Source organism: Salmo salar, chromosome ssa04, assembly GCF_905237065.1.
Source record: "Salmo salar chromosome ssa04, Ssal_v3.1, whole genome shotgun sequence".
NCBI classification, from domain to species: Eukaryota; Metazoa; Chordata; class Actinopteri; order Salmoniformes; family Salmonidae; genus Salmo; species Salmo salar.
In genome coordinates this window covers 31,121,744-31,133,834 of record NC_059445.1, presented here as the reverse complement: position 1 = coordinate 31,133,834, position 12,091 = coordinate 31,121,744, and the positions used below count along the sequence as shown (strand labels likewise).

Genomic DNA, 12,091 nt, shown 5'->3' with positions numbered 1-12,091 from the left:
GTGGAAATTGTGCAAATTGAGGTGGCTAAAACCTGAGAAAAATCCAACCAGGAAGTGGAAAGTCTGAGAATTGTAGTTCTTTTGATTCTCTATCGAAACTACAGTGTCTGTGGGGTGACGTTGCACTTCCTAAGGCTTCCATTGGCTGTGAACAGCCTTCAGAAAGTCGTTTGAGCATTCTCCTGTCACTGGGCAATTTGTAAGTTGCTCTGGATAAGAGTGTCTGCTAAATGACTTAAATGTAAATGTGGGCAGATAATAGGAGCTCAGTTACTGAGTGGACTGCCTGGCAACAAAGGGATTGGATATGCGCCCGTCACGCGAGCGCGCGTTCCTTCTTTTTCTTCTTGAATGAATATGCTATTGTCCGGTTGGAATATTATTGCAATTTTACGTAAAAAATACCATAAAGATTGATTTTAAACAGCATTTGACATGCTTCTAAGTACGGTAATGGAACATTTTGACTTTTTGTCTCTGGTTCCGCACTCGCACGTTATGCCTTTGGATAAGTGATCTGTACGCACGAACAAAATGGAGGTATTTGTACATAAATATGGATTATTTCGAACAAAAACAACATTTCTTGTGGAAGTAGCAGTCCTGGGAGTGCATTCTGACGAAGATCAGCAAAGGTAAGAGAATATTTCTAATACTAATTCTGAGTTTAGGTTGCGGCGAATTTGGCGGGTGTCTGTATAGGTCGCTGTGATGGCTGAGCTATGTACTCAGAATATTGAAAAATGTGCTTTCTCCATAAAGCTATTTTAAAATCTGACACAGCGATTGCATCCAGGGGTAGTCTATCTATAATTCTTTAAATAATTGTTATATATTTTGTCAACGTTTATAATGAGTATTTTTGTAAATTGATGTGCACATTCAACGGAAGTTTTGGTGAGAATACATTTTCTGAACATCACGCGCCAATGTAAAATGCTGTTTTTGGATATAAATATTTACTTTATCGAACAAAACATACATGTATTGTGTAACGGAGTACGGAGTGTCATCTGATGAAGATCGTCAAAGGTTAGTGCTTCATTTAGCTGTGTTTTGGGTTTTATTGACACATGTCCTTGCTTGGAAAATGGCTGTGTGATTATTTTTGTCTATGTACTCTCCTAACATAATCTAATGTTTTGCTTTCGCTGTAAAGCTTTTTTGAAATCAGACAATGTGGTTACATCAAGGAGAAGTGTATCTTTAAAATGGTGTAAAATAGTTGTACGTTTGAGACAGTTGAATTATGACATTTTGTTGTTTTTGAATTTGCCGCCCTGATATTTCACTAGCGTCCCACGTAGCCCATAGAAGTTAATGACATGCATGACAACCTCTCATGGCTCAAAATGGAAGAGACATTGACTTCATCATTACTTGTTTTTGTAAGAGGTGTTGACAAGCTGAATGTACCGAGCTGTCTGTTTAAAATACTAGCACACATGCATACCCCACAAGACGTCTCTTCACAGTCCCCAAGTCCAGAACAGACTATGGGAGGCGCACAGTACTAAACTCAGCAAAAAAAGAAACGTCTCTTTTTCAGGACCCTGTCTTTAAAAGATCATTTGTAAAAATCCAAATAACTTCACAGATCTTCATTGTAAAGGGTATACATATTGTTTCCGATGCTTGTTCAATGAACCATAAACAATTAATGAACATGCACCTGTGGAACGGTCGTTAAGACACTAACAGCTTACAGACGGTAGGCAATTTATGTCACAGTTATGAAAACTTAGGACACTAAAGAGGCCTTTCTACTGACTCTGAAAAACACTAAAAGAAAGATCCCTGGTCCCTGCTCATCTGCGTGATGTGCCTTAAGCATGCTGCAACGAGGCATGAGGACTGCAGATGTGGCCAGGGCAATAAATTGCAATGTCCGTACTGTGAGACGCCTAAGACAGCACTACAGGGAGACAGGACAGACAGCTGATCGTCCTCGCAGTGGCAGACCACGTGTAACAACACCTGCACAGGATCGGTACAACCGAACATCACATCTGCAGGACAGGTACAGGATGGCAACAACAACTGCCCGAGTTACACCAGGAACGCACAATCCCTCCATCAGTGCTGAGACTGTCCGCAATAGGCTGAGAGAGGCTGTACTGAGGGCTTGTAGGCCTGTTGTAAGGCAGGTCCTCAACAGACATCACCGGCAACAACGTCGCCTATGGTCACAAACCCACTGTCGCCGGACCAGCCAGGACTGGCAAAAAGTGCTCTTCACTGACGAGTCGCGGTTTTGTCTCACCAGGGGTGATGGTCGGATTCGCGTTTATCATCGAAGGAATGAGCATTACACCAAGGCCTGTACTCTGGAGCGGGATCGATTTGGAGGTGGAGGGTCCGTCATGGTCTGGGGCGGTATGTCACAGCATCATCGGACTGAGCTTGTTGTCATTGTAGGTAATCTCAATGCTGTGCGTTACAGGGAAGACATCCTCCTCCCTCATGTGGTACCCTTCCTGCAGGCCCATCCTGGCATGACCCTCCAGCATGACAATGCCACCAGCCATACTGCTCGTTCTGTGCGTGAATATCCTGCAAGAAAGGAATGTCAGTGTCCTGCCATGGCCAGCGAAGAGCCCGGATCTCAATCCCATTTAGCACGTCTGGGACCTGATGGATGGGAGGGTGAGGGCTAGGGCCATTCCCTCCAGAAATGTCCGGGAACTTGCAGGTGCCTTGGTGGAAGAGTGGGGTAACATCTCACAGCAAGAACTGGCAAATCTGGTGCAGTCCATGAGATGCACTGCAGTACTTAATGCAGCTGGTGGCCACACCAGATACTGACTGTTACTTTTGATTTTGACCCCGCCTTTGTTCAGGGACACATTATTCCATTTCTGTTAGTCACGTCTGTGGAACTTGTTCAGTTTATGTCTCAGTTGTTGAATCTTGTTATGTTCATACAAATATTTACACATGTTAAGTTTGCTGAAAATAAACGCATTTGACAGTGAGAGGACATTTCTTTTTTTGCTGAGTTTACATAGAGCAATGACTACATCGAACTCTATTCCACATCAGGTAATTGATGCAAGCAGTAGAATCAGATTTAAAAAGCAGGTAAAAATACACCTTATGGAACAGCGGGGACTGTGAAGAGACACACACACACACACACACACACACACACACACACAGGTATAGACACATGCATACACATACATTGTGATATTGTTGAATGGTGGTATTGAACATTTTGTGTTGTGGATATGTGTTGGAGTAGGGATGTTATATGATGTACTGTTTTATCTTTAGCTCATTCAGTACAAACATTTTATCTTTTGTTTTATATGTAATGTGGGTGCTTTGATGTGTTTGAACCCCAGGAAGAGTAGCTGCTGGGGATTCCTAATAAATACAAATACCTGACAAGACTGAATCCAAACATTACACTGTTGATTTTATGTGCATTTTACAATTACTGTACTTTTCACACACAACAAGCACACATTTTTTATTTTATTCTTAAAACATGTCTAGTCTATCTATCTATGGGTATACAGGAAGTGTTATGACGTGTTATGCTCGACCCGCTCAGTTTACCACAAATCACCAGAAAATTGCCAAAAAGAGTAATACCAGCTCACCTACTTTTGCACTATGATTTGAGTATTAGATGTTCAATGTTTCTTTTGAAATAAATATTTAAGAAGGAATAGTTTCACCATATTAAAACAGTTCAGTTCAAGTTTACGGGTTGACCTTAAAATGAGGGACATGAATCACTAATAAATAATGATCTTGAGAAATAACTTTGTCAAAGCAATGAAATAACTAGGGCTTTACAATGATGGTGATAACATGAAGTATGTTTGGCTTAAAATCTTCCTAGAAGTCACAAAGAATGCACAAAAATGTATTGAATTTTCCATGTGGTCTATATTTTTAGGGTACTTAAATTTCATATAACAACATTTTAAAATTCAATATTGGTGCATAATTTCTACTTAACATATCAAAGGTATGCAAAGGAACTCATTTCATGGAACAACCTCATGGAACAACCCAATGCTCATAATATGACAAATAAATAAACGAACTTGACGAGAGCATGTACGTGAAAGACATGTATCATGTTTGTAGTCATTTTTGTAGTCATTTAAATGCATGTTAGTGCTTTTGGTATGTGCCAAGTACAATAAAAATGCATTTTGGCAAAATATATTGTTGCGGCGACAGCATATTAAAAGCCTTGGAGGCGTGGCTTGTTAGGGAGCGTGGCTTTATCTTAGTGCTTTTTGGCATCCCATGAGACGGATTGTCCCGCCAGTTAATGTGTAATGTTGTGTTCTGAGGTTAAAGTTCAAGGTTGTACACTGACAGTTCTGCAGGGCTGATAATCGGAAGAGGGTAGTGGATCAAATAGGCTGCTGGAGCGTTTCAAGCGCATGAAGTGAGACAGTGGATGGTGGTTGGAAGAGCGCACTTGTTTGAAATGGAAAAGCGTTACAGTAGCTTTTGATGAAGCTGCTTTATAAGTTCCTCTGTCCAGTGTCTGTGTTCTTTTGCCCATCTTAATCTTTTCTTCTTATTGGCCAGTCTGAGATATGGCTTTTTCTTTGCAACTCTGCCTACAAGGCCAAAATCCCAGAGTCACCTCTTCACTGTTGACATTGAGACTGGTGTTTTGCGGGTACTATTTAATGAAGCTGCCAATTGAGGACTTGTAAGGTATCTAATTTTTCAAACTTGACATTCTAATGTTATTTATATATTTAATTAGGCAAGTCAGTTAAAAACAAATTCTTATTTAGAATGACGGCCTTGTTCATGGGCAGAACGACAGATTTTTACCTTGTCAGCTTGGGGATTCGATCTAGCAACCTTTTGGTTACTGGCTCAACGCTCTAACCACTAGGCTACCTGCCGCCCCCTAATGTACTTGTCCTCTTGCTCAGTTGTGCACCAGGGCCTCCCACTCCTCTTTCTATTCTGGTTAGGGACAGTTAGCGCTGTTCTGTGAAGGGAGTAGTACACAGCGTTGTACGATATCTTCAGTTTCTTGTCAATTTCTCGCATGGAATGGCCTTCATTTCTCAGAACAAGAATAGACTGACGAGTTTCAGAAGAAAGTTCTTTGTTTCTGGCCATTTTGAGCCTGTAATCGAACCCACAAATACTGATGCTCCAGATGCTCAACTAGTCTAAAGAAGGCCAGTTTTATTGCTTCTTTAATCAGGACAACAGTGTTCAGCTGTGCTAACATAATTGCAAAAGGGTTTTCTAATGATCAGTTAGCCTTTTAAAATGATAAACTTGGATTAGCTAACACAACATGCCATTGGAACACAGGAGTGATGGTTGCTGATAATGGGCCTCTGTACGCCTATGTAGATATTCCATAACAAATCAGCCGTTTCCAGCTACAATAGTCAGTTACAACATTAACAATGTCTACACTGTATTTCTGATCAATTTGATATTATTTAAAAATGGACAAAACATGTGCTTGTCTTTAAAAAACAAGGACATTTCTAAGTGACCCCAAACTTTTGAACAGTAGTGTATGTTGATAAATACATGTGAAAATATATTCTTTAATGCATTTCAGAATACATTTTTGAAATACATTAAATACTTTTTGGGATGCAGTTAACATATACTGTGATATAAGTTGTATGTACATTTATGCATTTTAAATACATTCAATAATGTATTAAATACAGTTTTAAAGAGATACATTATCTGGCCGATTTTAAATACTTCACATGTAACCTAAAAACATTTATCTAAACATATATATTTTTTTCTCCCATATGGGTCTTTTCCCATTATACTCAATTTTTTTCCATTTTGTTCCTACCGGATACGTCCCAGGGCTGTAGGTTTGATTAAAGCATGTGCTGAATATGCTAAAACAGACTATATTAATACATGATTATCAATCATTTTGTGACAGGTTCATGTATTGCAGGTCAAAGACCTCCAGGGGGCGGTGTGCTCCACTCACAGTGAATGATGAAGGTCTCGGGAGAAGACACCTGTGTTTCCAGGCTGTGTTCGGCGGTGCAAGTGAATTTGGCTCCCACGTCGCTTTTCACCACTGTGTACTGCAGAACAGACGTGGTAGAGGACAGGCCTGTCGACGGATCCATCTTCACACTGGGCGTGATGATGATGGCTGTGAGTGCAAACAAAAAGAGGATGAGTCACTGGTAGTAACAGTTGTCACGGTCAGAAGAGGAGCGACAGATTAAGCAAATGACAGTCTAAAGGTGAAGTGTAACAATATGGGGTAGCTTTACGACTGTCAGTAGGTGGTGAATATTTTATCCTATTATTTTGTATGTACAGTGCATTTGGAAAAGTATTCAGACCCCTTGACTTTTTCCACCTCATTTCAACAAGAAGAACTGGGTAATATTTGGTTGATATGTTGATCAATGAGACTAATCTATTTTCACCCCCTCAAAAAGACAGTTAAAAGTTTGTTGAATTTCTAAAGTGTTATCACTATTCTTTCAACCATCTAAAAGCATAACCACATTCTAATGGAAAATCAATGTCAGATTTTTGTTTTATTTATTTACCTAGGCAAGTCAGTTAAGAACAAATTCTTATTTACAATGACAGCCTACCCCGGCCAAACCCTCACCTAATCCGGACGATGCTGGGCCAATTGTGGGCCCTCTATGGGACTCCCGATCACAACAGGTTGTGATACAGCCTGCAGTCAGCTGCACACTCCCTCAAAACTTGAGACATCTGTGGCATTGTGTTATATTACAAAACTGCACATTTTAGAGTGGCCAGCACAAGGTGAACCCGTGTAATAATCATGCTGTTTAATCAGCTTCCTGTCAGGTGGATGGATTATCTTGGCAAAGAAGAAATGCTCACTAAAAGAGATGTACATTTTTTTTTTTTTTTTTTTTGACTTGACAAGTCAGTTAAGAACAAATTGTTATTTTCAATGATGGCCTAGGAACAGTGTGTTAACGGCCTTGTTCAGGGGCAGAACAGATTTTTAGCTTGTCAGCTCGTGGATTCGATATTGCAACCTTTCGGTTACTGGCCCAATGCTCTAACCACTAGGCTACCTGCCGTGTGCACAGCATTTGAGCGAAATAAGCTTTTTGTGTGTATGGAAAATTTCTGCTATCTTTTATTTCAGCTCATGAAACATGGGACCAACACTTTACATGTTGAGTTTATATTTTTGTTCAGTGTACTTATGGTGCCTTTGGAAAGTATTCATACCCCTTGACTCATTTTGTTGTGCTACAGCCTGAATTCACCCATCTACAAACAATACCCAATAATGACAGTGAAAACACGTTTTTTGTATTTTCACAAAAAATGTTTGCAGATGTATTGGAAATGAAATACAAAAATCTAATTTACATAAGTTCACACACCCCTAAGTCAATACTTTGTAGAAGCCCCTTTGGCAGTGTTTACAGCTGTGAATATTTCGAGGTAAGTCTATAAGAGCTTTCCACACCTGGATTGTGCAACATTTGTCCATTATATTTTTTTTAATTCTTCAAGCTTTGTCAAATTGTTTGTTGATCATTGCTAGACAACTTTCAGGTCTTGCCATAGATTTTCAAGTAGATTTAACTCAAAACTCGGCCACTCAGGAACATTCACTGTCTTCTTGGTAAGCAAATCTAGTGTAGATTTGGCCTTGTGTTGTAGGTTATTTTCCTGCTGAAAGGTTAATACATCTCCCAGTTTCTGGTGGAAAACGTACTCAATCAGGTTTTCCCCTAGGATTTTGCCTGTGTTTAGCTACATTACGTTTCTTTTTTATCCTGAAAAACTCCCCAGTCCTTAATGACTACAAGCATACCCATAACATGATGCGGCCACCACTATGCTTGAAAATATGGAGAGTGGTACTCAGTAATGTGTTGTATTGGATTTGCCCAAACATAATACTTTTCAGGACAAAAAGTTAATTGGCAAAAAAAAAATGTAAACAGTTTTGCTTCCGTCGCTCTTCCTCACCCCTACCTGGGCTCGAACCAGAGACCCTCTGCACACAGACAACAGTCATTCTCGAAGCATCGTTACCCATCGCTCCACAAAAGCCGCAGCCAACTACTTCAAGGTCTCTGAGCGAGTGATGTCACCAACTGAAACGCTATTAGCGCGCACCCCGCTAACTAGCTAGCCATTTCACATCGGTTACACCTTATTACTTTAGTGCCTTATTGCAAACAGGATGCATGTTTTGGAATATTTATATTCTTTACAGGATTCCTTCTTTCCACTCTGTCAATTAGGTTAGTATTGAGTAACTACAATGTTGTTGATAAATCCTCAGTTTTCTCCTATCGCAGCTATTAAACTCTAACTTTTTTAAAGTCAGCATTGGCCTCATGGTGAAGTCCCTGATCGGTTTCCTTTCTATCCGGCAACTGAGTTAGGAAGGATGCCTATATCTGTGTAGTGAGTGGGTGTATTGATACACCATCCAAAGTGAAATTAATAACTTCACCATGCTCAAAGGTATATTCAATGTGTGGTTTTTTTTGTAAACATTTTTTTTACCTCTCTACCAATAGGTGCCCTTCTTTGAAAGGCATTGGAAAACCTCCCTGGTCTTTGTGGCTGAATCTGTGTTTGAAATTCACTGCTCGACTGATGGACCTTACAGATAATTGTATATGTTGAAACACTATTATTGCACACAGTCCAGAGTCCATGCAATCTATTTACATTTTATGTCCAGAAATTATTTAGGCTTGCCATAACAAAGGGATTGAATACTTATTGACTCAAGACATGTCAGCTTTTCATTTGTGATGAATTTTTTTCTAAGTTACCAAAAACTTGATTCCAGTTTGACATTATGGGTATTGTGTGCAGGCCATTGACAAAAAATCTAAATTGAATCAATTTTGAATTCAGGCTGTAACATTAACATCATTTTGAAAAAGTAAATGGATGTGAATACTTTCTGAAAGCACTGTATGCATAAATTATAAGATAAATGTTTATGTGATTTGGAAAATAACATATACTTAGTTTTACCTGCATTAAGTACCAATTTGTCTGTGCATATTTGTAAACAACAGCTGGTGCACAAAATCTAAGGAAGTCTCTATAGTTTGCTCGCCTGAAGTAGAGTATATTGTGATAAATTGCAGGCCACACTACTTTCCTAGAGCGTTATCAGCTATACTTTTCGTGGCTGTTTATTTACCACCACAGACAGATGCTGGCACTAAGACCAGCACTCAGTCAGTTGTATAAGGAAATAAGCAAACAGGAAACCACTCACCCAGAGGCGGCGCTCCTAGTGGCCGGAGACTTTAATGCAGGGAAACTTAAATCAGTTCTACCAAATTTCTATTAACATGTTAAATGTGCAACCAGAGGGAAAACAATTCTAGATCACCTGTACTCCACACAGAGACACGTACAAAGCTCTCCCTCACCCTCCATTTGGTAAATCTGACCACAACTCTATCCTCCTGATTCCTGCTTACAAGCAACAATTAAAGCAGGAAGCACCAGTGACTCAGTCTATAACAAAGTGGTCAGATGAAGCAGATGCTAAACTACTGGACTGTTTTGCTATCACAGACTGGAACATGTTCCGGGATTCTTCCGATGGCATTGAGGAGTACACCACATCAGTTACTGGCTTTGTCAATAAGTGCATCGAAGACGTCGTCCCCACAGTGACTGTACGTACATACCCCAACCAGAAGCCATGGATTACAGGCAACATGGATTACAGGCAACACTGAGCTAAAGGGTAGAGCTGCCGCTTTCAAGGTGTGGGACTCTAACCCAGAAACTTACAAGAAATCCTGCTATGCCCTGCGACGAACCATCAAACAGGCAAAGCGTCAATACAGGGCTAAGATTGAATCATACCACACCGGCTCCAACGCTCGTCTTATGTGGCAGGGCTTAAACTATTACAGACTACAAAGGGCAGCACAGCCGCGAGCTGCCCAGTGACACGAGCCTACCAGATGACCTAAATCACTTCTATGCTCGCTTCGAGGCAAGCAACACTGAGGCATGCATGAGAGCATCAGCTGTTCTGGATGACTGTGATCACGCTCTCCTTAGCCGACGTGAGTAAGACCTTTAAACAGGTCAACATACACAAAGCTGCGGGCCAGACAGATTACCAGGATGTGTGCTCCAGGCATGTGCTGACCAACTGGCAGGTGTCTTCACTGACATTTTTAACATGTCCCTGATTGAGTCTGTAATACCAACATGTTTCAAGCAGACCACCATAGTCCCTGTGCCCAAGAACACAAAGGCAACCTGTCTAAATGCCTACAGACCCGTAGCACTCACATCCGTAGCCATGAAGTGCTTTGAAAGGTTGGTAATGGCTCACATCAACACCATTATCCCAAAAACTCTAGACCCACTCCAATTTGCATACCGCCCAAACAGATCCACAGATGATGCAATCTCTATTGCACTCCACACTGCCCTTTCCCACCTGGACAAAAGGAACACTTATGTGAGAATGCTATTCATTGACTACAGCTCAGCGCTCAACACTATAGTACCCTCAAAGCTCATCACTAAGCTAAGGATCCTGGGACTAAACACCGCCCTCTGCAACTGGATTCTGGACTTCCTGACGGGCCGCCCCCAGGTGGTGAGGGTAGGTAGCAACACATCTGCCATGCTGATCCTCAACACTAGAGCTCCCCAGGGGTGCGTGCTCAGTCCCCTCCTGTACTCCCTGTTCACACACAACTGCATGGCCAGGCACGACTCCAACACCATCATTAAGTTTGCCGACGACACAACAGTGGTAGGCCTGATCACCGACAACGACGAGACAGCCTATAGGGAGGAGGTCAGAGACCTGGCCGGGTGGTGCCAGATAACAACCTATCCCTCAACGTAGCCAAGACTAAGGAGATGATTGTGGACTACAGGAAAAGGAGGACCGAGCACGCCCCCATTCTCATCGACAGGGCTGTAGTGGAGCAGGTTTTGAGATTTAAGTTCATTGGTGTCCACATCAACAACAAACTAGAATGGTCCAAACACACCAAGACAGTCGTGAAGTGGGCACGACAAAGCCTATTCCACCTCAGGAAACTAAAAAGATTTGGCATGGGTCAAGAGATCCTCAAAAGGTTCTACAGCTGCAACATCGAGAGCAACCTGACTGGTTGCATCACTGCCTGGTACGGCAATTGCTCGGCCTCTGACCGCAAGGCACTACAGAGGGTAGTGCGTACGGCCCAGTACATCACTGGGGCTAAGCTGCCTGCCATCCAGGACCTCTACACCAGGCGGTGTCAGAGGAAGGCCCTTAAAATTGTCAAAGACCCCAGCCACCCCAGTCATAGCCATAAGACTCCTGAACAGCTAATCAAATGGCTACCCAGACTATTTGCATTGTGTGCCCCCCAACCCCTCTTTTTACACTGCTGCTACTCTCTGTTTGTCATATATGCATAGTCACTTTAACTATACATTCATGTACATACTACCTCAAATGGTCCGACCAACCAGTGCTCCCACACATTGGCTAACCGGGCTATCTGCATTGTGTCCCACCACCCACCAACCCCTCTTTTACACTACTGCTACTCTCTGTTCATCATATATACATAGTCACTTTAACCATATGTACATATATATACTACCTCAATCAGCCTGACTAACCGGTGTCTGTATGTAGCCTCGCTACTTTTATAGCCTCGCTACTGTATATAGCCTGTCTTTTTACTGTTGTTTTATTTGTTTACTTACCTATTGTTCCCCTAACACCTTTTTTACACTATTGGTTAGAGCCTGTAAGTAAGCATTTCACTGTAAGGTCTACACCTGTTGTATTCGGCGCACGTGACAAATAAACTTTGATTTGATTTGGAATTCCAGTAGCCTGGTCAGCTGTGGGGGCAATATCATACACCACATCCCTGTAGGACACCCTTTGTTATGTCCAGAATTAAGAAAGAAGTCATTTGTGATCCACAGAGTCGAAGGCTTTAGACAGGTCAATAAAAAGGGCTGCACAGTGATTCTTCTTATCCAAAAAATTAAGAACATAATTTAAAACCAAAGAAGTAGCAGAGATGGTGCTATGAAATGGTCTGAAACCTGACTGGTGTACATTTAGAAT

General features: G+C 41.4%; 1 protein-coding gene across 1 annotated transcript in view; it reads right to left on the bottom strand.

The window, feature by feature from the left end:
* Window positions 1-5,543: 5,543 nt before the first annotated feature.
* Window positions 5,544-12,091, bottom strand: part of cd166 (CD166 antigen homolog) — a 69,242-nt gene continuing 62,694 nt past the window's right edge. Inside the window, exon 6 of the mRNA NM_001146392.1 lies at window positions 5,544-6,142. Coding sequence (NP_001139864.1) covers window positions 5,937-6,142 — 206 coding nt within the window. The 3' untranslated portion in view covers window positions 5,544-5,936. The remainder of the gene's footprint in view (window positions 6,143-12,091) is intronic.